The sequence below is a fragment of the Siniperca chuatsi genome, linkage group LG4 (genome assembly GCF_020085105.1).
Source record: "Siniperca chuatsi isolate FFG_IHB_CAS linkage group LG4, ASM2008510v1, whole genome shotgun sequence".
Taxonomy (NCBI): domain Eukaryota; kingdom Metazoa; phylum Chordata; class Actinopteri; order Centrarchiformes; family Sinipercidae; genus Siniperca; species Siniperca chuatsi.
The window spans coordinates 6519256-6544929 of NC_058045.1; the positions used below are offsets into that span (position 1 = coordinate 6519256).

At 40.4% G+C, this 25674-nt stretch overlaps 1 protein-coding gene across 4 annotated transcripts in view; it reads right to left on the reverse strand.

The window, feature by feature from the left end:
* Window positions 1–1046: 1046 nt before the first annotated feature.
* si:dkey-82f1.1 (DENN domain-containing protein 2A) overlaps window positions 1047–25674 on the reverse strand; it is a 40726-nt gene continuing 16098 nt past the window's right edge. For all 4 annotated transcript variants that reach the window (XM_044194637.1, XM_044194639.1, XM_044194638.1 and 1 more), the window contains 19 exons: window positions 22956–23042; window positions 15727–16785; window positions 13421–13548; window positions 11842–11954; window positions 11542–11736; window positions 11166–11259; window positions 9990–10040; window positions 9508–9695; window positions 8821–8930; window positions 8037–8106; window positions 7620–7697; window positions 6268–6408; window positions 5911–6059; window positions 3980–4157; window positions 3821–3862; window positions 3548–3653; window positions 2731–3018; window positions 2332–2418; window positions 1047–2019 (listed from right to left, as the gene is read on the reverse strand). In XM_044194637.1, the coding sequence (XP_044050572.1) occupies window positions 1988–2019; window positions 2332–2418; window positions 2731–3018; window positions 3548–3653; window positions 3821–3862; window positions 3980–4157; window positions 5911–6059; window positions 6268–6408; window positions 7620–7697; window positions 8037–8106; window positions 8821–8930; window positions 9508–9695; window positions 9990–10040; window positions 11166–11259; window positions 11542–11736; window positions 11842–11954; window positions 13421–13548; window positions 15727–16785; window positions 22956–23042 (3196 nt within the window). In that variant the 3' untranslated portion in view covers window positions 1047–1987. The remainder of the gene's footprint in view (window positions 2020–2331; window positions 2419–2730; window positions 3019–3547; window positions 3654–3820; window positions 3863–3979; window positions 4158–5910; window positions 6060–6267; window positions 6409–7619; window positions 7698–8036; window positions 8107–8820; window positions 8931–9507; window positions 9696–9989; window positions 10041–11165; window positions 11260–11541; window positions 11737–11841; window positions 11955–13420; window positions 13549–15726; window positions 16786–22955; window positions 23043–25674) is intronic.

Below are 25674 nucleotides of genomic sequence, written 5' to 3' on the forward strand. Positions count from 1 at the left end.
CTAATTATTAATTAGTTGACATGACTTCAGTAATCTTGTTGTCTCAGGCTTACAGACTACAATTTCTAGGCCTTAATAAAAGACCCCATTGAGATTCTTTTGAATAGCATTATGGGAAGCGTAGGAGCCAGTGTTTTTGGAGCTTGACTCAGCCTAGGGACAAAACTATATCATATTTAGGCCTCTGCTGCATCACTTTTGACCAGTCTTTTTCATCAGATCAGTCTCTTGTCAGTCCCCTAACTTTATGGAAGTACAATACGTACCAAATTGCTAGAATGCCCCTTTAAGCAGAGGAGAACCATCAAGCTGCAGACAACAGTTTAAACTAAACTCTTACCAATTTATTACCCTGACTACTTGACCATCTCCCACATAACCTAAAGTCTAAAACTACTTGGTTAAAATTGCAGTAATTCTCTGCTCTTGCTGAGTCATCCAGTTTCTACAATCAAAAAGCTTCTTTACACCCATACCCCATACACTATATTAGCTTAATGCAGTGGTTCATAAAAGTGGGGGGGCGGGCAGGCTATCTTGCTAACCTGAATCTTTTGTTTACTTCAATCCTCTGAACTGTTAATGATACAAATGAAATCCACTTTTGCTGGGAAATTAACTTTTTCAGCTTCTGAAGGGGAACACTGACTTAATGTGTCATGAAATTGTAAAATTCAAAGTGATTCAGTAAAGCGAGACTGTGTAACTTACACATCCTTCCACTTTCATATGAAAAGTGGAATTCATAAGCAATCAAACACACCCTTGTTCAATTCAGTACACTCAGAGGTTTTGCTGCTGCGGCCTCACTTGGTCTGGTTTTACCAGTAGCTCATGGTTGTAATTATAGTAGTAGTTACTAATGTTAGAAAACATTACTAACTGACAGTTAGTAATGTCAGTTCACGATGATAAAACAAGATGTAAACACAATGTAGCTCACCAGCAATGGCAGAAGTTACATGGCCTCACTTTAAATCCATGTTACAAGTTGACAAAATACAGAAATATACAATATTGTATGAACAAATGAGTCATTTGTCTAATTCAAAAATTCAAATCATTTTATTTATAAAGTTTCATTGCATTCTCAATTAAGTTTAAGGCAAACATAGTTGCTTTTGTGAAACACATTGATACTGATTGGCCTAAGATACACATCTTCCTTCAACATCGAGTCTATCCAAACCCTATACTCAAACGCAAGTGAGAGATGTATTTGCATTGATTTCTTTTTGGTGCTCATTCCTTTTCCAATAAAAGTTAACTTACTTAAAACAGTGGGACATTTACCCAGCAACCCAAAGTGATCTACAAACAGTCTGGACTAGACTCTGTTAAATAAAGCCTATTACAAACTACAGGAGATTTCTTTGCACTGATTTGAAGGAAATAAAAAAAAGAGATTAAGTTTATCTAAAAAGAATATAAATTAACTTAAAAGCCTCCTGTTGATGAAGAAGTTGTACTATTTGTATTTATAAAAGCTTCTATAGAAAATACATGGATTGCATAGGAAAGTACTGTACACAATGGGACTGTCAGTGACGCTCCCTCTTACAGGTTTAAGTCAGTGACCGGAAAAGGGAGGACACTGTTCCTAAAAACATTTACACTGTGCTGTGCTATACAGTAATACACTGCAGGGATTGATTGTAATCGGTAAAACAACAAAACCTGGGGAAAAGTCTAACGAGACACTGTTAGACATTGCTTTATCGTGTTGGAGGGGTGTTTTGGTCCAAGCTGAGTAAACCCTTCACAACACTAATGGAATGACTGGCTAATGAAGCTAGGAACTAAACCCTAACTTTCCCCAGATTCCCTCATGTTCACAAACTATGAGTCTAATTCACTTCAAGAGTCTTCCTTGACACATCTCCATCTCTACGTTCTCCACGTCCAAGGAGCACGTCTTCCTCTTTTTTACTGCACACCGCTTCATGCTTTATCCTACTTTCACAGATGACATCCATGATTCCAAGCATCATTTCTTGGAAAGGAATTTCATCTTGTTTCCTGACAAAAAGCAACAGATGTGAATCAAATTAAAAGGAAACATGCAAAATGAACCTACAAAGATTGGCTCATTCATGGCTGTGTGGCTAGTAATGTCCAATCATATTCATGCAGGTGTACAGCGTGGACATTATAACCTGCCACCTATCACTGTTACTCTATATAACAGTGTATAACCTATAACCTATCTACTATATAACCAATTGCTATAAATGGTAAATTCTTTGACCTAAGTGGCTCTGACTGAACTAGCAGTTTTTATAGTCGATTAACGTATTGATCGATTGATTGAGTCTAAACATTAAATCTCACCTAGACCCTTGAGGAATTTGTTGACTCCTCGTTGCTCACTCCCAGGCAGCGAGTCCAGATACTCTTGTGCTCTCACCTCAAATAGACCTGGAAATAAAAGAACAAGTCAAATACTTCAAGACAAAGAACAATAAAATCCATTAGTTTATGAGTGTAACATTTCTTCAAGCTTTATGGGAAAACTTAAACAAAAGTAACTGTTCTCTAGAAAAAAGATCACAGTTGCTTAGCAAAAATACTAATTTAAATTCAGTAGAACTTAAATACGGGCAAAAAAGACACAAAAAAATCATTTTTTTCATATGCACATACTGTATTTATGGCTGTTCAACCAGTATTTCTGCTTTAATGGTTATAAACTGTACTGTAACACTACTGCAAGTAATCACATCTCAGTACCTCTGAGGCCTTGCCTGCGCTGATCCCTCTCCTGGATGAAGCCAGTGAACATCTGGGTCTCCATGAACACCTCCAAGAACCTCCTCAAGCTCTTGGATGTGACTGCTTTGCGAAAGGCCTCGCGCTGAAAAGACGAGGAGGAGGAAGAAGAGGGGCTGGGCAAGGTGGGGGAGGAGACAGACTCATCCTCTCGCTCCGCTCCACCCATGAAGAGGGAGTAGTGACCCACCATCTCCACGAAGAAACGCACAAAGGCCTCTGACACCACCGTGCTAAGGGAGTTGGAGTCTGTGGGGAGTGAAGAAATAAAATAGAAAAGATTAAACCACAGGATATTTACCAATACATCCAGTATCTGCAAAAGATTGATCAAAACCAATGACTCAGTGTAGGATAATAAACTCCCTACTTATTGGAAATTCCCAGACACTCCCCATCTCATACATCCCACTTTTTACACATTACATATTTATTTAGACTAAAAGCCTTACTCTCAAGCCAAATCAAATGACATTGTTCTGCACTGTCATATATTACTGCCTCACCTAGACCAGGTCTTTAAGACAGCTGAAACAACTAAAAAAGGCATGGTATCAAAATTCTATGACAATTGATCCTACAGTGGGCCTGCTCTAATGTTCTGAAAAATGTATTTCTTGAAAAGAGTGGGAACCATACTGTAGACCATTCCTTACTCTTTCATCATTTTACAGCTCTGTCTTTAGTATATTTAGTATTTCCAATAAAAACATAAATATACTGTATAAATAAAGTACAACTTAACAGAGAAACTAATGTAATAAGTGTGCTGAGTCACCATTGGGCAGATCTCCTTTCTCACAGGCCAGCTCCCTTCTCTTGTCCAGCACATGCTCGAGAGCCGCCTGCAGCTTGTGGGGAAGAATGGAGTCCTCATCATCCAGCTGCGGAGGGAAAGACACAGATGTAAATGCAGTCAACATACTGCAGTGAATTAACATTCATGTCATTCACATAACATCTGGCAGAGTCACTACATGTGTAATGAAGTTAATGTGTGACTCCATGTGGCAGATTTTCACTGTTTTCCTTATGTTTCTATGGTTTCTACCTGTCGTAGGAAGCGACTGTTGCAGAGGTCAACAACCAGGACCTGAGCGAAGAGCAGAAGGAGAGTGGTGTCATTTCCTGGAGCTAATGTTTAGTGGAGGAAAGGCCCAGAGTCAAGGGCACCACAGTCGGTACTTCACAAACAAAAAACTAATCTTACCTCTTCTATGGGCAGCTCTTTGAGTCGAGGCAGAGAGCTGGAGAGGAGGCCGACTATAAAGGGGGTAGGGGTGCAGACAATATCCAACATGGAGGGTGGGAGCACAGGGATGTACGTATGCTGCCAGGTGAAGGGGTAAAGTAGTGCCACCACTGCATGACAACACTGAGACAATGTGCTGCAGAAAGAGAGAAAGAAAAAGGTTGATGCTCATAAAACAATGACAACTAGTTGACAACTATTTTTGGATGGGATAATACAGTGTGGTAAGCCTTCAAAAAACTGCATATTACACTTCAAAAGGGAATATCCACCTTCAGTGGATACTGTAATAATGAACATTATTATTAAACCAATCTCACCACAAGGTCCATTTAGTAGCTATTCTGAAGCATCATTAATCGAAAGCTCTTTCTCTTTTAATCTCAACAATATTATTGTTATTATTATTTATTTTCTTTGTCGTATTATGTTATCTCATACCTCTGTATTATTACATAACATACCTCTACCTGTGACAATATATAGATTTAATGTACAGTTAATTCTGTTTTAATATGCAAGCACAATACAGCACCTTGCTGTACAGCACATAACATTATGTACTCACCTTGCACTACTAATAAACTGAGTACTAAGTAATATACTGGGCATTATTAGTTACCTCTGCCTCAGTTAGTTCCTACATTTCCCCTTTCTACAACAACCCCTAGAAAACAGAGGTGAACATGTACAGCAGGTCAAGAGAGTGATAGTGATACACAATAAAAAGTAGCTCTTGCTCTCTGATTCAGTGGCACTGGACTAAGAGATGTAAAGTTCAACTTAATATCTCAATGTTATTCACATAAATAGTAAAATATGCCACAAAAGCCCTCCAAAAAGCAACGAATATTCCTAAAAGCTTTTTCTCATGACTGGAGTTTTCTTTTAATAGTCTAAAATACAAGTCTAGTTTCGACCACAAGATGGTGCTAATCAACTCCTCAAGAAAATAACCTCTCCTGCCACCCATTTCTTATTTGGAAGATAATGTTAAAAGTTCATTCCTGTTGCTCCAACAAACCCTTACCATGAGAGGAATGTTTAAAAGCATCTCTTAGGGGAGAGTGATGTAACACTTATAAAAACTATACAGCGGCAGCAAACACACTCACCCACGCTGTTAACTTAATTGCTCCCGGGTGTGCATCTGCTCACAGTTAATTCATTAAAAAATTGATTGACGAGGCCAAGTTTCCACTCCACAGTGGAGAATTTGCAATGACTCGTGATCTGCTTATGAGCTCTCGTGAGAAATGCTTCTTACACTACCTTTTAAACAACAGTACATGGGCAGAAAGGGAAGATACACAAAAAACTGTTAGTATAACTTGGAGAACTACATATTGTATTGCAATTACATTGATTGAACCACTAGGTGGGATTTTATTTCAACTAAATCAGGACATAATGACTGACCGCTAAGCCCACATGTTGAACCAGGTGTACCACAACAGTTAAAAACAGTTGAAGGTTTTAAGTGGACTGCGTGGGTGTGATGACGTCATTGTGCACACGTGTTAGCTCTGGAGTCATGCTCTAAAGCCTAATTCCTTCTATCTGGCGTCCATGACAGTTTTCCAGAGAAGAAGTGATTGTTCCCCAGGCGACTGTATAACACAACAGCATTCCTTCCTCTCACACTTGGTCAGGATCTTCTTTTCCTCAGACTGTTGGTTGACTTGGGGTCTCTCTGTCATATCTTCAAACTCCTTTGCTCTTGGTCTTTTTAGCATCATAACCCTTTCTTCAATAATCTGATCGCAACAGATTAATTTAACGGATTAATTAAAATACCACAATGACTCCACTCGCCCCAGAACTGATGCTTGTTGCAAGGACTGAACATGTGATCTCTGCTCTGGAAACAATATGTTACTGGAGCCAACCTGAGTTTGTCGGCAGTGAAGATGACCCTGCGCTCCAGAAGTAGAGAGGCAAACACTCGGAGAAGGAGACGTAGACTCAAGGAAGAGAAGAGACATTCAAAGTCCACGTGTTCCAGACGAGAATCTGACGGCCTACACAGCTCTATCACCTGTAGGAAAGAGAGAGGGAAAGTGAGAGTGACACAAACAAAAAGAAAAAGACTATTAGATAGCAATGTACATACTGCACACATACACATAAAGAGACGAATATGATTATGTATATTAGCTTTTAAGGCAAGATTTTGCCTCGAAGCACAGGGTGAAAAACTACTGGTTCAAATGCTGTTTTTCACAGTGACACCACCATCATCTCACCTCTGTCCCAGAGCCCGGTAGGAAGTTTTTGACAGTGATGGTCCTTCCAGGAGCAGGGAAGGGAGCTTCCATTATGCCTCTCATAAAAGGCTGCACCAGAGCAGGGGAGATAGCCCTCCTCTTTTCCACTTCATCCAGGATCTGGAAAACACAGAGAAGGAGGCGCAGTAATTTCAATACTGGCAATCACAAATATTTATATTAGTGTACTGTATATATTGGGATATTGGGACCCCCAGCTCTAACACAATCTTTTCAATAAACTAGGCCTTTTGTGTAATTAAAATATTTTTATCTTAGGGTTGGGTTATATGATGATATATACATGATTTAACTTTATCAACCGTCATATATTTTGCCATATCATTTATACCACGGTAGCTTTCCCTTTTATATCTCTGGGTGCATTAGGCCATTGTAGGCAGTGTTGCAAATCAAAGAGCAGGAGTGCTTTTTGGCTATAATTAGATTTTTATATTATTATAGCATGAATGCGATTAAGCACATTAACCTGTCAGGTATTTAAATTATTAGATTAGCCAAAAACAGACATGTCTGTCTTGTTATATTATCCACAAACAGGTTTCTCAAATGATTCTGTATATAAATGCACTATATGATGAGATACATCAATATCACAATATAAAATTACATATACTCTCTTCTTCCTGTAAAGTGACATCGGCTTCAGGTGCCATCATAAATGAATCAAGGGTGAGGTAGGTAGTGGAGACAGCCAAACATTATCAAAAGTCAATACAACAAATAGTTAACAGACTGAATCCATCATCTGTACCCCTCTACACACATAGACTGTATATGAAAACTGTAGTATTAAACTTTTGTGTAGCTGATCTGATACAGATGAAACATATTCAGAATATCATCAGCACTGAGTACTTCCAATGCAGAGGCAGCTATTAATCTATTTTTCACCTCCTATAACAGCAGATATACTGTATTTACCCTTATATGCCCATGTGTGTATCCTTACAAACCCAATTTTAGCAATGGCATATGTACGCTGCACAGATATTTAAGTACACAAGTCGACATGCATACAAAAACGAGGCTCAATACTGCGGTAACCACATCAGCTGCAGTTTCACATGTGTCTCTGAACTGGAGCCAGGACTTTAAGGCTTTGTGGGAAAGTAGACCGGACAGAGGGCGGGTGGGGTTCTGTGGGTACAGAGGGTGGTACTGCTCTGTATTCTTTCAGTGGGGGAGGGGTTGTATGTATGTGTTTGTGTAACACATGCAATTCCATGCGATGTAATTTATTTTGATGCAAGACATGTATTTACGTGAACTTTGTGCATTTGTGTTTATGCTTAGTTTGCTGTATCTACCTTGGAGAAGAGGTCGAAGCAGCCCAGGCGGCTGACAATGCAGTAGACCTCAGGGAGCCTTCGGCCTTTACCACTGGGCTGTGAACAACCAGCAAGAAAAAGACAGCTTCAAAACACTGGAGTGTCACAAGACTGCTCACCCAAGTACAACCACAGGATTAGACCAGTGGAGCAAAGCAAAGCCTTTGTTTGTTGAGACTTTGAAGGTGCATTCAGGAAAGAAATCGGAATCATTTTATCAACCAAATTCAAGAAATATGTAGGAAAAAATGATTGACAACTTCCATGGTAATACAACAAAAGAAAAGGGTAAAAGGAGCAGAGGAAATTGGATGAGCAAGTTCATAAAAAGGGATTATATTGAAATCAAATTAGGAGAAGCTAGTGACCAGGGGCAGTAGCATTTTAAGAGCATACCAGTAATCTCCGACAGTAGCCGAACCGCCTGCTTCCATCCTCACCAGTCAGGACAAATGAGAACGTCTCACTAGAGATAAATAAAAATATAATTCAGACTTGCTGGAAAATATTTAAAGCTGTTGAAACAACACAGAAAAGATTGTTGTGGAAACAGAAAACTCCATTCTGGACTGGACTTTGTGTTTTAGTAAACAAAAGGTATGGCTTTGTACTTGCTAGGGAAGACCCTCAGGACAGGCTTACTCTGCAAATATCCACACAAAACCTACTAAGCTCTACCTGACAGGTATTCATTGACCGTTGAGGACCTTCTTGACAGGCGAGAGTGTCAGCCAGTTCAGTGCAGGTGTGTGTTTGGTGGCCCCTCACCCATCAAACCTTTGCCTCCAGGTAATTATTAGCCATCACCATCACGACACACATCATCACTTCTCAGAACAATACAGACGTTGAGAGGCTAAGCTAGGAGGTATTGGGTAATACAGCCAATTTTAAACAGCACAGAAAGAGAGGTGATTTTGTAATAACAAACCAGGTGTAAGGTGCTAAATTCACAACTCTCCCTGTAATCATTTGTCACTGTCAGTGCCTTAAAGAACAGTCATCTTTACAAGCCAAAGGTCATTTCTATTTTGGGCTTTAAGCTTCTTCACTAACAAGCAGTTATTAGCAAGGAAAAGAGCAGAGCTATTACTACTCTGCTGGGAAACTCCTGTGTCCCTGTTTTGTTTCACTTTTTTTATGTCTTAAGTGCTGTGGCAGCAGTGAGACTCAGACCGACCTGGGGAAGTTATCAACAGGCGCCCAGTCTTTGGCGTCAGGGAAACAGAACTGAGGGATGACCTTCAGCTGGTCCTCAGCCTCCCGCATGAACTTAAAGCTCCTCTCAAGCTGGAAGAAAAAAAGAGAGAAAATGTGAAAACGAATATATTTAATGATGCCTGAAGGATAACACCCCTAAAGTCTAAGACCATCATGTTTCACACTCACAGCTCCCAGAGAAGATTGCTACAAGACCGAAAGGGAACTGAGGTAAATTTGAAATGTTCAAAAGCACACATCTTCTTTTTAAAATTGCCATAACCTAAACAGAATTTAAGGTTTGTATTAACCTCTTCTTAACGCTCATCGTTCATCATCATCAAAACTGCAGTGTCACTATTTTAAGTAATGACTATAGTTTATCAATAAATAAGAATTGAAGAGTTTTGTATGTACAAGGCTACATCACTGTACAGTCTTTTCCTCTGATTTTTTGTTGATGAAACTGAACTTTTTGATATGTTTTTTTTAGTCAGTCCAGTTCAGTAAAGCAGTATCACTGCTCAAAAATTACTAGGCTACTCCACTCAGGAGTAGGAAAAGCTAAAATGATGTTTCCTTTTCATCAGTGTTTTTAAAAAAAAGATTTTTCCCCCAGTGTTTCATTTTGGAATGGTGCTTCAGTAACATTTCTATTCCCTTTTACCTTCAGAGGGAACTGCTGTGTGACTTCTGGCAGGTATGGGACTCCAGCTTTGGTCTTGTGGAGTGCAACAACTATGAAATACTCAAAGAGTTTCCTCTCCTGCAACTCCATCAGATCCCTCTCCAAGGTCCGGTACCGCCCCGTCTGCCTAAGCATGGACTGGACTGACACCAGCCGCTGGCTGTGAGCTGAGGGACAGAGAAACACATTTCATGCAAATACATCCATGTCAGGTATGCACACATAAGCATGCACAGAGGGTCACTATGAGGCCCCCATGTAAGACAATCTGCAGTTCCATCAGTTAACGTTTTTTGTTAGCTATACAATGAAAAGAAAGAAAACTATGATCTGAATCATTTCTTGTACACATGCCCCTGTTGTGCTTATTTGTAATTTATTGAAAAACAAAACTATTTTATACTTACAATGATTCCCTATTTAGCTACTGTATGTGTAAGTATTTATTTCGTTGTTCTCACCTTTCAGTTTCTCCTCCGTGTCACTTTCCGACTCACTGTTCTCATCTGTCACTAAATTAAAGAGAAGAAAGAGTGAAAAAGAAAAACAGTGTGAGGAGACTGCAAATAACAATCACAGGAAACTCAGAGCACATGGAATTTGCTCTCATTGCTTTCAGTCTAGCCACTACCACACAACACCATCCAGTCCTCTGAAACATGGGTCAGTCTCAAGTGACCCCAGAATGTAGCCTTGCCCATAAAACTAAGTGAATACATATGAGGAGGTATTGTTCCTTTTATGGAGATAGACCTGTAAAGTATTTCTGGTCAAACTGAGCGTCGTAGGAAAGGTAACCTGATGAAAAGTGTCTGCAGTGGGCAGAATTCAGTGATGATGACAAAGAAAAACACAGCTGCATAATGGTAGTTATTTTAGAAACCTTTTTCCCATTTGGCAAATTTCTAGTCATGACCAAAGGAACATTTTACCAGAAAACACACTACTGCCATTTGTTATTTTAACAATAACAACTTTTAGAAATTTTATAACAGCATCTAGAATTTAATGTGTTGCCAATTTTTTGTGGTTTTGCTTAGGTGCATCATTTAGGATTGTCCTTTGATTAAGTGATTTATTGTATTCATTATTGAGTGTTACTGTGTGTTAATGTTAGTATTGCAGTGTTAGTATGACGTTCATATATTGTCTGTTGTTAACTGCCAGTCTGTTTTGGTTTTTTATTGTGCATGGGCAACCAAAAAAGCTTTCCCTCTGTATCAAAATACCTGAAGCGCCAGACAATCATGGAATTCATGTGCCAGATTGTTTTTTATTCCATTAAGTGCAGTAGCACATGACATAATTGTGAGATGTTGGCCTTGCATGGTTAGAAACCTTTTAAAATAATTCCTGGATCCAAAGTACAATCTGCACCTGGATCTGTTTTCACACCAGGAACTAAACACTTGTTCCTTGGCCCATAACCTAACTTTCCACCAAATTTTATTGAAATCAGTTAATGAGTGTTTGAGACATCCTGCTAACCAACAGACAAACAAACACAAACAAAAACACAACCTCCTTGATGGAGACATTGCAGAGGTGGACATGATTTTTCAAGGGGGATGTGAAGTTAATGAAAGGTAAAAACACTCTGTAGACTTCATTTTTTGCTTTCATATTTGATGCCTCACCTCTCCCTGAGCTGGACTCTGTAGACTGAGACACCCTCTTCATGCGTTTCTTCCCTCTCCGCGCCTCAAAGATGCCATTGATTTTTAGCACCATCTGCAGGAGGTAAAGGGAAAGAATTGTCCATCTTTAACTCCTTAAACTAATAAACAAAATCTACCAGGCTCCTACTAAGATCATTTCAATACAGCTTCTGGGAGGCCTTCCTCTAGGCACACTTCTCACAGGAAATATCCGTCAGAAAATTTTCCCCTGCTTACTCATCCCCAGACGGCAGCATGAGTGGACCAGCTCTGAACCTCCCTGAGCAGTACACTGGACCGTAAATCACAGACAGAGCAGCATGAGCTTTGCGAGAGGCCACTCAGACTCCCATACCTTGGGATTTTCCTCCGTCTGCGATTGTACGGGTCTCCAGAGAGGCAGGGGTGTCGTCGGGGCTGCTGGGTGTGGAGGGGGACTGATACGGGAGGGAGAGGAGATGCCAGTGTCCCTGCTTGTCTTGCGTAGTTCCAGGAGCTTGAAGCTTCGCCGTTCTGAATTTTGTCTGAAGAAGCCAGGCTTGGAGGAGAGCTGGGGGTGCAGATGGAGAAAAACAGACACATTAGAAGATGATTTTAGTGTAGAACTGCTTCCATTAAATCTACATTTTATAGTGATGTAATTGTGATCATGTACCTTAGTTGGCGTATCAGGGACAGGAGATGAGGAGGCAGGTGAAACACATTTGCTTCCTAAACAACTTCTCTCCAGTTCTATATCTTCATAGGGGTTCTCCCTGGATGGAGGATCTTCAGAAGAAAAAATTTAAAAAAAATTAAAATTAAGAAATCAGTGTCACCTGGATTACACAACAGCCTCATACAAGCTTTCCAAAGAGCAGATAAAGTACTCTTTCCATATCAGTCATGTTTGTTTTGCCAGACGATTCCTACTCCAGATGTGCAGATGAGATCTACCAGAGACAGCAGTGTGCTTACCCAGCTCATATTTCATTGTGATAAGATGCTTGCACAGCTAATGCTAAATGTAACTCTAGCCACCAGTCCTCCCCTGCAGATAAGGGGTGAGAAAGTTTAATTTTCCAAAACCTGTGACTCTTTCTCTCTTTGTCTCTGTCTCTCTGTATCTCTCCTCTGCTCTATCAATCCATCCACCAGATGTGACCTGTAGGAGCCGGAGGATAAAGAGGGACGTTCAGTTCCCTGTTCCTTCTCCCTCTGAGGACCCCAGTGTACTGTTTTTCACATTACTGGCTGATGATAATGTCACACGCAGTGTGTTTGTGTGTCAGCTGTGCACATGTGAGTTTGCATCAGTCATCAAAATGTGCGTCTGAACACGTGTAGCAGTGACAGTTGCTTTCCTCTCAATCTGAAATACTATTAAGCATGTATATTGTATGTTTAAAGTGTGTTGATGAGAACCTGGATTGCATGTGGAGGTTGATGACAAGACTATAAGGACACCACAACTGTTCATCACTGTCCACACAATCTATACCTCTGCCTCCCTGAGCTGCTTTTTGAGTAGACAGCTAGAGTCTGAGTTATTTTACCCATGTGATACTGCAGAACAATACAACAGTATGAAAGGAGGAAACTATAAGAATCCAAAATAATCTGTGGCAGCACTCAAATATAATTGAACTTAATTTGGTTGTTGCAAGCAAGCACCACTCATTATACACCAGTCTCTAGGATGAAAACCAAAGACACATTGAAGCAACTGCCAGTAATGTGCTGTGACTCTAAGCCATTCACATGCCCCCTGCTACACTGACAAACACAGTAGCCAACCTCAGCTACGACCTCACACAACGCCACTATTGTACGTTATGAAATTAAACAGGCTCTAGGTGGGGTTGGCATTACACTGCAGACAATAAGGTAGGAACATACTGTAGGTTTCTACGTATAATTTTTAATAAAAGTGAAGTAGCATGGCTCTAAATTAAAACTGGAGCAGAAAAAACAGAGCAGAGTAAAGACAGCTTGGCCTCCTCATCACCTTTGCTATTGAGCTCTAAGACACACACTGATATGAGAAATGAAACTAAAGGGTCATGCAGTGTATGAAGGGTATAGAAAATAGGACAACCTACAACCTACAATAAGTATTTAACAATGTTTTACAGTTTTTGCAAATACAAATCAATTTATAGAAACCACAGAAAATTTATTTTCTACAGATGCAGCAGTTTGTGGAAGATTCCGCTCTGTTCTGGAAAAATTAAGGTGTGATATGTATTGTTTACCTATTATGTCCTCGTAGACATTCTCTTCTGATAAAGCGCGTGTTAGGCCCAGTCTGGACTGAGCATACCAGTCCACCCTGCAGCTTTCTGTAGACGACTGGAGCAGATCCTCAAATTCATAGGACTTCCTGGTGGACAGAGCATTACAAAGATTTAGGATATATACATCATACACAAAACAGGAAGAGGAAGGAGGGATTTTTGACAGATGTCTTTGAGTGAACGTATGCTTTTTAAAAAAAATGTATATGCCAAGCAGGAAAACTGATGTTACCATTTGCTAGTTGCCACATCGGAATGACCACATCTGTGTTTCATCACTGCCAAAGATTAAAGTAGAATGAAGTGCACACAAGCATCTGTGGTTGCATGCATCCCCAAAGCTTGCTACATCCATTGCAATACAATGCAACAGCCCTGCAATCAATCCTACCGTTCGGAAGCTTATCAAATTGAGTTTTCTTCTCTGTGGTGTTGCTGTATTGGATTGATTATAGTAAAAAAGGTTTTCTCCACTCTGATTTGACATAAAATCATATAATACAATACAAAAACACAACCACAAAGAACACCCTTTTCTTTATGCCACATCTTGTTATATGATTTTTCACTATCTGCCTTTCATCTTATTTTGTTTGTTTTTAACTTTAACATGAACGTTTCTAGGAACTGCATATGAAAACTAGCCATTTAGCTAAATCTGGAATGTGTAAATCATAATGATGTCAACTATTGTGCATTGTCCCTGATATATAAAGTAAAGTTAAGTTAACCAAAATAAATTACCATGGAGTTGAATCAGCACCTTTCCGTCAGAGTTTTAACAAAAACTGAACATTGTAAGCTTTACAAAAGTTGGATTTATTGCAAAGCTGTTGCATGGTATTGGATGAAGTGTACCTAACAAACTGGCAACTCTGTCTGTCTCAGCCAAGACAGCCTGGCCAAACAAAGGGCTTGACACAGCACACTTGAGCAGAGTGAGGCCTCCACATATGGTATGGAATGTAACAGACCCAAGCCAAACTCCAAACAAGAATTCAGACCACTGGAGAAAGTGAACAATAGATGTACTCAAATACTGCAGAGTTCACATTTTTTGGTTTCCCTTCAGTGCTCTGTTTGTTTGATTGTAACCATCTGAATGTGAGTACTAGTTAGAAGACTCTTGAAAGTTCCAACATGTTAATTGCTCTTGGCAGAATAAGTGATTCAGATTCTGGATCAGACTTTCAACTTTACAAGTAGACACATTTTTATAGAAGAAATTCTAACTGCAAAATGAATGCCTGACAACCTCATTTGTGATAGCCAAAGGCCTTGCACAATCATTTTTAATGCCAAGGCTAAAATTCTTGAAAAAGCAAGGGGCCTCTTTGACATGACTCACACCATTCTGCATGTTGTTCTCCCCTTCCAGCAGAGTTTTGGAACAAGGAATAAGTTGAGTTGATGTGTACATTCCTCAGATCTAACCAATGAGCTCATTCTTTGGGATATTTAGAAACAGGATGATGTCACCGGTAGTTTTGATTTACAGCAGATGTGGGAGATGATGTTCACCTCAGTGTTTGGTTGGTGGTGGTGGGGGAAGGGTTATGAAATACACACAAGAGCAACTTTTTTGTGTGAATTTAGCTTTGGGGTTAAGACAACATGGTTTGATTGGGTGACATTTACGAATCATGTCTTTTTAGTCATGCTAGCAGCAAAGCTCTATGGACAGAAATAATGGCCTGGTTGGTTAGTCGGTCTACCACTTTGGGCCAGACTGAAATAGCTCAACAAATATTGGATGAATTGCTATGAAATTTGGTACAGTCATTCATGGTCCCCAGAGAATTAACCCTACTGACTTGACCCCTGACTTTTCATCTAGTGCTACAATGAGGATGCTAATTGTGGTTTTGAGTGACGTGTCTTCACAACTATTGGATCGATTGCCAAGAAATTGTAAGCAACAATCATGTTCCCCTCAAAATGAATAGTATTAACTTTGTTTATCCCCTGAATTTTTCTGTAGCGCCATCATCAAAATTTAATTTGTCCAATACTTTGGTTTATGACCACATACCTGCAAAACTATTGACATTACCATTAGCCTCGCCTGCTAACACACAAAACTAAGATGGTGGACATGGAAAACATTATACCTGCCCAACCTCAACATACAGCATACACACAGCCACAATAGCTTCAGTAAAGCTCCAGTAAAGGTCTTAAGGTCTTAAGGTCTTCCATAGGACGGATCCACAAAACTAATTGTGGCTGCCCATATTTTTAATTCTATCTTCTTATTCTCTTACCTGTTACTGCTGTCCCGGGGTTTGTCAGCCCAGGGTCTCCTGCAAACTCCAGGTGGTGGGCACGTGGGTAAAGGTGGAGGAGGAATGGAGGGCAAAGGGGGCAAGTTCCTTCTTCCCTTCCCCGAGCCAGGCCCTGAAGCTGGGGTAGTGGGGGGTGTGTGGTGTTGGAAGGTTCTCTGAGGTTTAGGTAGAGGGTTTATAGACGGAGCACCTGGCTCACTGTATACGTTCTCTGGATCCCCCTCCCTCCTCCTCCGCGACCCGCCAGGCTGAGCCACGTCAAAAGTCCCAAAAATGGGCTCGTTGGCCCTCTTTTCTGTTTCCTCCAGCTCCTCCTTTGAAGGAGGACAGAAATAATTCCCTGGAAATGCCAGTGAAGGTCTGTCTGGAACCTCCTTTGTTGCCTTCTCTAGTTTCTTAACATGAGTTAAAACACTTTTCTTGTCTTGGGGTTGTTCTGCTGGCTTGGAAGTCCGAAATCCCTTCTCTAGGATCACTTCTCTGTCCTTGTTTGCTGGGCCTTCTGGAGATTTAGGCCTCGAATCCCCCAGCTTTCCAACATTCTCCTTCCCTGAGTCTTGTCTGTCCCAGCTGACAAACCTCTTGCTATCTGTCCTTTGGACCTCTGAAGCTTTGGATTCCTTTTTCCTCACTGTCTCAACTTCCTTCTGCGTTGTACTCAGTGGACATGTCCCTGTAGAAGTTAGTGGGGCAGGCTCCTTTTTGCCCTCCCATTGTGAGATCTTATCGCGGATGCTGGCCGTCTTGACTCCCGATGGACTCTTGTTGTCTTGTTGTCTTGTGTGGTTCAGCTTGCCACACAGCCCATTCTCCATATTGGGAGTCCGCGGGTCGGTGGTGGTGGTGGCTCTCCTGTGAGCCAGCATGGTGTCAGGAGGACCCAGGCTGTCGCTCAAGCTGAGTAAGGGGGAGAGGGGACGCTTGGTGGACACAGCAGTGTCCCTCCTGTCTCTGTCCCCTGGTGACCCGCACACCTCTTGGCACTGGGGCACCGCAGACGACGGAGCCTCCCCAACCTTTAAGCCACAGCACTGGAGCCTAGAAAAGAACCACAGCCAAAAAAATTAACAAACACATACTTGCTTAACTCCTAAAGGGGTTGCAAACAAACCACAAACAAGCAAAATATTCTGTATTGTAGAGAAATATGCTAGTGAATGAATGAAATGAATGGATATTTTCATTCAAGTGTCATACACCCAAAGGTGCCCAGTCCACATAGGATTACAAGAAGCAACTTAAATTATATACACACAACACAACACAAAACAAAAAAGCATGCAAACACATGGCGCTGTATCCAAATGTGTCAAAACATAGTATATTAGATTTAAACTTAACAAAATAAACATACAATGGTCTCAAACATTGATTATAAGCCTTTAACAAAAAATGCTAGTATTATGCAAAAAAACTGCCAATGGAGGAAGCAAAGATTACTTGATATAGTAAGATTTTTTGAAAGTAGCATACAAATCAGGCTTCTCTGAAAATGCTTTCTGACCTTCTAACTCATAAAAAAGAATTGATCATCAAAAGAATGATAAGAAATGAAACATGAGAAATTCAAAATAAATGTGCTTGAAACTAGATTAGTTGTCTTTTAATTCAGTTTAAGGAATTAATTTGTCAAACTAGGACTACAAAATAAAATCTGAAAACCTAGCTGGAAAATTGGAAAATCTTATAATTCCAGACCAAACTAGTTTAATAATCCAATGCAAACGGTGCTTGACATTATTATTTATAATTGGTAAGAAGATATACAATATAATCATCCTAAAATAAGATATTGAACCTTTGAATTGCCCATTTTGCAGTAAGGGGCTGAGGCATATTTCAAGATTAACAGGCTGGAAGGTCACCTGTCAATCACAAGATGGACTGTGAGGAGGGAACAAAAGTAAACCCAAACAAACAAAACAGGCAAAGAGTCTTCTCTTGGTAATGGGACAGTGCATAATCTGTACTTCAAACTAGATAAACAGAGGGAGAAAGTACATTGCACTGTCGTCAACTCTAATAATTTATAGTGCTATTATTTTCATAGAAATGTCATTTGCTGCCTTCAGTGTACAGTGTGAAGCATCATGCTCCCCATAGCTCTTAAAATTGGCCATGCAATGTGAGCACTTACAATTACACCCAAATAGATCTTTGTTTCATGGGGTAAACAAGAATTCTTGTTAAAAGAGCTCAGACATCTTTTTGGTGCCTCTGTTTAGCTGTGATTCACTCCTGGAAGATTACTGGGTCATGACTGTTTGAACTCTGGGTTTGGGGGTCAAAGTTTACAAGCTACACATACAGCTATTTTTGGAGAGGAGATGGAAGTATACACAGAAGAGGGGAGAGGCCGAAGTGTAGACGTGCATCTTTTCTTTTCTACCCCTGACAGTCAAAACTCAGTTTTGACCCAAAGACCATTCATCAAATGATTGAATTTCCAACAAACAGAGGAAACGTGGCCCCTCTGGGTGACTTCTGATGACATTGCTAGTTGTGAAAACCAACAGTCAGGCAATCCAGAGGAAATCTCTGGAGGAAATTACTGATTCAAGTTTTCTTCAGAGACCTTAAAAGAAAAAAGAAAAACTTGATGTTGTAACTATGACCAACGAGGAAACCAAATAATTATCATCCAAATTGCTCTGGGTTTTATTAGTTTGGCCCCTCTCCCCCTCTCTCCCTTCCCCCTTTCTTTCTCTTTTTGTGTCCCTGAAACAGCAGTTTTTATTAAGCATGAAGCAACAGAGGGGAAAAACTAGGTCAAATAGAAAAGCCAAGTAAAGGAGAACAGGAGTAGGCAGGGATGAGAAGTAGAGGGTTGAGTGAAGGAGTTATAGAAAAAGTGGAGCAAATGGAGGAGGAAATTAATAGTGTATTTCCCCCATTTGTTTGTGATTAAGAGAGAAAGAGAGATTGAGAGACAGAAATAAAAAATGGGCAGTATGGAAAGCATGTCTATCGCACACAGCCGAGGATGGGTGGAGCATGAAGATGAGGGTCATTGAGGGCGGAAGGAGGGAAGAGGGTACAAGGGCACAAAAGCTGAGCTAACACATGATCAGCAGATAAGATAAAGGTCTGAAAGGTTTGAAATGGGCAATAAGAAATAAAAGAGAGACAAAATTAACTTCTTTTAATGATGTAAATTTTTGACAACAATCCCAGAGAAATGTATTGAGCTTTTGAGCAATGGTAACTACAGTAACACGGCAGGCCATCAAAACAACACACATTTAAATCTTCCACTAGACAATCCCTCTTATTGGCACAAACCAAAATCCCTTCATTATAATCTAAATAGCACTAATGAATATTGCAAGGATGACAGAAGGGGCTATAGAGAGTCGTCATAGAGGCATTAGACAGTGGCAGCAGGGGGGCAGTAACTGTATCCAGATGCCAGATGGCCAACTCTGTCCTGCTCTGCTCTCTAGCCCTGCTATTGTCATAGTGCTGACCCCAATAGAAAGGGGCGTCTCCTGCTTGCTTCAGAGCAGTACAGAACTTTATGATGGTTATGGGGAAAGTGCAGCCCAAGCAACATGTTGTGGATAAAGTGTAGAGGTATAAGATGGCAGAGTAAAGTGAACTAATGTACAGGCTCACAGCTTTTGTCACATCTTGTAGCAGTCAGAGGATCTAGTTTCAGAGGTATTTTCCCCCACTGCAAAGTCCTAATTTAAAGTTAAAGGATCATCCGATCAAATAGTAAAAAGTAAATAACAATAGCACAGAACAGCAACATCATTGCCAGGCACTATGACATCCACAGCATCCAGATAAACATTCTATATTATAGATTATGGACTGGGGGTCTTTATACAGCACAACATAATTAGAATATAATCATCCATGATTGGCAGAGCATACAGCAAAACAAAGGTAAATTACATTATAAGCGTGCGCATGAGCGGAGCAAACCACCAGCCACGTTCAGTATTCCAACAAATATATTATCCATTTTGTCTATCTTGTGATGTCTGGCATATTCTTAAAGGTACTCATCAATTTAGTATTTCACTTACATAAAGTAAGGATTGTCATGGGGGGGGGGGTTTCAACTTTGGAGAGCTCCCTCCAGAAACACAGAAGACATTGAAAAACTGTTATGACAGGCTGAGTAGTACACCCTGTGTGTAGTGCCCCTTTAATGCTTTATCTTTGCATTAAGAAACAAGATGTTGCATCATACATGCTGAATTGACCCAAAATCCGAAATTAAAAATAATCCAAGAAGTTCTACAATGCTTAACCTCTTACATCACCAGTACTGTTATGTGAAAAAGAGTGTTTAACTTTTGTGGTCAGTTTACTTCTCACCTACAATTATAATGCACACCATTTACTTCCTTTCAATAAACCAGTGGTTGATTATTTGTACTGATAATTCCATTCAATGTTCGCAAATGCTCAAACAGGGAGTTAAAGGTTCTGTATACGAGATTTTGAACATTAATATAGCAGCAAACTATTTGCTATGTAAAGATATAGTGGAGTAATGGCGTCCCGTGAATGGATGTATAAAGAGAACTGGATATAGCGTCAGAGAGGGGGAACCGTTCATTTCCATGAAAGCTGCTCAGTGGTGCATGAAGCCAAAAAAGTTCGACTTCCCAGTATAAAATTACCCAGACCTTCCGCATCATGTGGCCCATAGAGCAAGGCTGGCTAACTTCTGGTTTAGCCCTCTGCTAACTTGAATGGGGATAAAATGATTTAATTGTGCAGCTATTCTAGACCAAACATTCCAAATGTTATAAGACCAAATGGATCAAAGTCATTTCGCGGGGGTTGTCATGCTCAATGTAAATGTATCCACCATTTTACACCCGTTTCTTTCCCAATGTAAGTCTATGGAAAAAAGTCTTTTTGGGTCAGTGTGCATCACGTGACGGACCCAGAAGCTGTAATTCCACAGTTAAGCCACTATGTGAAATTGGCTTGCCGACGCACTTGCTGGGGGTTAGGCCCTGAGCAGAGAATGACACCACTAATTGTTGTAATCCGAGCTTCTCTGTTCTTTGTTTTGGTAGCCGGTTCTGCCGTGCGTGCAAGTTAGTGCATGTGAGTCTCTCCGTGTGAAACTGTTGGCTTTGAGTAGAGCAAATATAACGGCTGGTTCTTTTCTCATCTAGCACAGTAAACAAACGATTTATTTCGACCAAACCAGAGTTGGTGATTGTTGGAACAATAGAAAGACTAACTAAGAGGGTTTTGGTTAGTTATATTTTGTTTCTGTCCAGTTTGAATGAAGTGTGTTTTAAGATGATCAGCAAGGAAAAATGATTGTTTTTATCAATGGAGTCTGGTTGTGATCGAGAGCACTATAATGGCTGTTTTTGGTGCTTTTCCACCAAAAGTACTAGGAACTTTTATCCCCAGGAACAAATTTTCAAGGAACTAAAAGGTTCCTTCAGCCCATTGTTATGTGCGTTTCCACCGCAGTCTAAAGACTGTGGAAAGACTAGACAAATTACACCCATTAGGTTACACCCATCACACAGCTGCATAACTCTATTGTTTTAACTTGATAAAACACATCATCTGCAATCCAGCATAAGGACCTTTGCTTATTTTAACCTATACACTCTCACCTGTTTTAAATACTGAGCCTACCAGTGTATAATGGTGAAATTGAGAGCCACTACTTCCTCAGGGTGTTGTAAATTTTAGAATAAGGTAACACAAGCATAAGCGTTACGTGTCTTTTATATATATATATATATATATATATATATATATATATATATATATATATATATATATATATATATCTTTTATATATATATATATATATATATATATATATATATATATATATATATACTTGTTTTCAGATACAGCCACTATACACACATTTGGTTCCAACTATTTATTTATCTGCCGAAATAAATGTGCAAAATACAGCATTTGTGTATTTCAGCAGGAGGCACGGGATGAGGGCTTCTGGTAGCAGGAGTAAACACACTAGTCTCTGCAGCCTGCAGTTCACTTTACCTGTCCGTTTCATCTGAAAAACACTGAAAAACACTAAATGTTATGTCTCACGGCGACGACATTAACAAGATTTTGTACGATAGATTTAGGCAACCCTAGTCTAAAAGAACACCACGATTCTACACCATTAATGCTAGCGGTTGGCATTAGCATGTAGCTAACGTTAGCTTTTGGTTAAGGTAGCAATAGCATGACAACAGTTAGCTGTACCTCTGTAGGGATCCTTTCCATAATGTTGTCAGACACTTAAAATAACAATCTGACTTTGTCAGTGGCAAAAACAGGCATTTTTAGTGGATGTAGGCTACTATGACACATTTGTCCCCAAAGATTACACTGCAGCCATTGCAGCCCGTTTCGCAGCTGCCTTTTCACATGTAACTCGGTGAATTAAGGATTTATTTCAACCAAACCAGAGTTGGTGATTGTTGGAACAGTGGAAAGACTAACAAAGATGGTTTTGGTGAGTTTTATTTTGTTTCTGTCCAGTTTGAATGAAGTGTGTTTTACGATGATCTGCAATGTAAAATTACTGTTTATCTCAATGGAGTCTGGTGGGCCGTAGCACCCATTTGTTTTGGTCTGAGATGCTGGTGCTCTAGTGCGACATTTAGTGGCAGTGAATGTTGCATACAGCTCCTTTAAGCATCTGGACTATATATAAAGTGAATAGGACTATTACTTTCACATAACCACCTAATATAACCTTTTACTATAAACAAACACGACCATTACCAAAAGGACTGGCAGCCTCTGTACTGTACTAGCTGATCTGATTTCATAGGATATCGCTAGGTGGCTTTCTGGCACAATGACAGGAGGAGCTCCATTCCTCCAGCACAAACAGGCAAAGCTTTTGCTCCAGAAAGCAGCAGCATGGGGAATCTCACTATGAGAAAGAAACAGTAGCAATAGCAAAACCAACCAGCCAGTGGTGTGAGCAATAGGTGATTTACTGTCTTGACCATTGTCTCATTTTTATATGGGAGAATCAGTTAATGTGACAATCACTGATGTTTAAAAAAAGCTACACACTAAATGGTAGCTATAAGAACCTTGGTCAAGGAGACCTTGACAATAACAGGTTCAAATGAACATTACCATAGTATTTACTGTAGCGCTGACATGTTACAATCAAATTATTACTACTAGACACTGAATCAGAAAAATAAAAATATTTGATTGGCTTTTGAGGCACCTACCTGTTGACTGATTGGTATATACAGTTGTCAGTGTTTGTACAGAGCAGCAGGGCCCTCCCACCGGTCATGGTGCTAGCAGCTGGCATCCTGCAGTCACACAAAGAGAAACACAGTCAGTTAGTAGGATATATTTGTATAATGGGGTGAGTGCATTGTGTGGATGGTAAAAGTTTGTTGAAACACGACATGAATGCAAAGCAGACCTGTATTTCAGCTTTCAGTCATGAAGATGCAAAGAAAAACTTTTACAAGTCAAACTGTTGCAGAGCAGAAATTTAGACAGTTGAAAATATTCCAGCTTGTGTATTTTTTTTTCTTGCTAAAGATGATGCACAAAAATAGGCGGCCATACAGACTGACAAATGAGAGTTAGGTCAAAAGAAGAGCTGCTTCCCCAGGACTCCCTTGAGGAAAATTTTCTAAGTCTAGTGTGTGAATGTAAACTACTAAATAGCTCAAACTTCTCATTTATGTGGTTAGCGAAACTAATTTCTGAACCAGGCTGCAGAGAAGCAGACCTCACAGGTTGCACGACATCCCCCCAAAACTGGCAATCCCCACTTGATTAGTAATTGGATGTTACAGCCGAAAACAAAGCTTTCACAATGGATAGCTAACAGGCATAAACACACATTAGGTTCCAGAACCCATGTGACATTATGGAAAGCTTATGTAATATATTAAAGAAACTCTCCACATTGTGATATAATTAAGCTCCATTAGGAAAACATCAGTGGCAGCTGAAAGGCAGAGACGGGCACTCAGTTCAACTTTTTTAGTTTATCACTCAGTGTCTCGTCTTTTTGCACTTGCCAGAACTGATTTCTGGAGTTAGACAAGTACTGCACACACATTTTGTTTTTGCACTTTCTCCGCAAACTCTCTTTCATTTCCAGAAAATAACTTCCTGAATGTGTGGAGTGTCTTCCAGCGCTACATACTTCCCTCTGTTCTTTATTGCGGACAAGCAGTGCCAAGGCGAGTGTGAGGGGACATGCTCGGCCAGTTTGAAATTATTACTTGGTCCATTTGTCAGAGTATAATGAAACCAAATCCACTTGGAGCCTAGCAAGACCGTCCGTATGTAACATCAAATTAGAGCCGCTGGTGCACAGCGCTCACGACTTGGCCTATAAAAGCTGGTGGAGGGCTGGCATGGAGCAGAGGGGCCTAGCCGCTGTCTGGCACAGATGTGGTTAACATAAGAGAGGAGGAAAGGTCAGGGCTGACTCCTGTTGGCAGATATTCACACATTTGTTCTTAAATAAATTCACAGAGACACTAATACATGCTTTGTCGCCCAGCTGCATACTCACACACAAAACCTCATATAAAAACACACTTACTTACAGATCTACACATACTGCCAAACAGTCCATACTCCAGACCAACTTATGGATGTGTGTGCATGTGTGACTTCAACCAGATGTGCTGGGATACTTTAGGGTATCCGTAGGCCGTTAAACATTTCCTGAGCAGTGCCTGGCCCAAACCCCCCTCCAATCCCCTCTCAATAAACCTGCATTAGCTAACCCTGACACTTCTCTCCCTTGCCCCCTGACTATGCAGGGAATGTGAGCCTAATTCAGCTGAATTCCACAAATTGTTGTCCCAACTGGCAATGAGGCAAGTCAGAAAAAAAAGATTTCGGCAGATTACATAAAAAATTGCAGCCAAATAGCTGAACTCTTTCCTGAGCTAACAACATAATTGGCCCTCTGGGTCCAGTGTTTTGGAATGATTCTGGGCTTTTTTCTTTAACAGAATGAAACAAATGGACACTACGGAAAAGCTGCGGTCTCATCTGACAATACGTAGACTAAAAGTACAATATGTCACCTTTTAGCTTCTAGTTTTGCTCACAACTCAGCTTACAGCCCTCCACTGATTTGTCTTTAGCCCCCCATCAACCCAAGGCCTGGCCCCCCCTGAGAGAGGAGGAGGAGGGTTTGCATCAGCCATCCACCGGCCTGTAGGCCCAAATTATTTTCAGCTGTGAGCTGAGCAGAGGTCACATGTTTGAGGGGAAACATCAACCATTTTTTTTCCTTCCTCCCCCTCCTGATTCTTTTCTCCTTACTAAAACCCAACACGGAAATGAAGAACAGAAATCCTGCATGGAAAGGGGGGTGGGCAAGGGGGACTATAAAGAATGTATAGAGCCTCCTAGTTTTACAGTTAAATGTTTTTCTTGGTTGGGAAAGGTGTTGCATATCAGAGGGGGAGAGGAAAGATGGGAGATATGAAGAGGGAGCAAATCGAAGAGGAGAGGGGGGTTGGGGAGACAGGAGTTGTCAAAACTAAAGAGGAAAGTGGATATTGCAAAGAATAATACAAGTGTACTGTTGCACTGTGAAAACAGTGTAGGCTTTTAGGCTGTCTCACTTGTGCGTCCCACATTATTTGGAGCCCTAAGGCCAAAACAGAAAGTGCTGTTCAGTGGAGATTATAATGCCTTAAAAGGTAATTTGGTATTGTCACACAATTTATTTAATGGGCTTGAACATATCTCAAACTTGACTCACACATTCAAGACAGTGTTTCTCAGCACTTGCCTGAACCTGACAAGCAGTAGTGTCTTCACATCTCGTAAAAGCAGTAAATTTGACAGTATTGCCAGTTTCACAGTGTTTAGTTACTGAAGAAACTCTTTTCAGGAGCAGTGAAGGCTTTTCTCTCCTAAAGCTAATGGCAACTATTGTTAACCCTGACCCCCAGA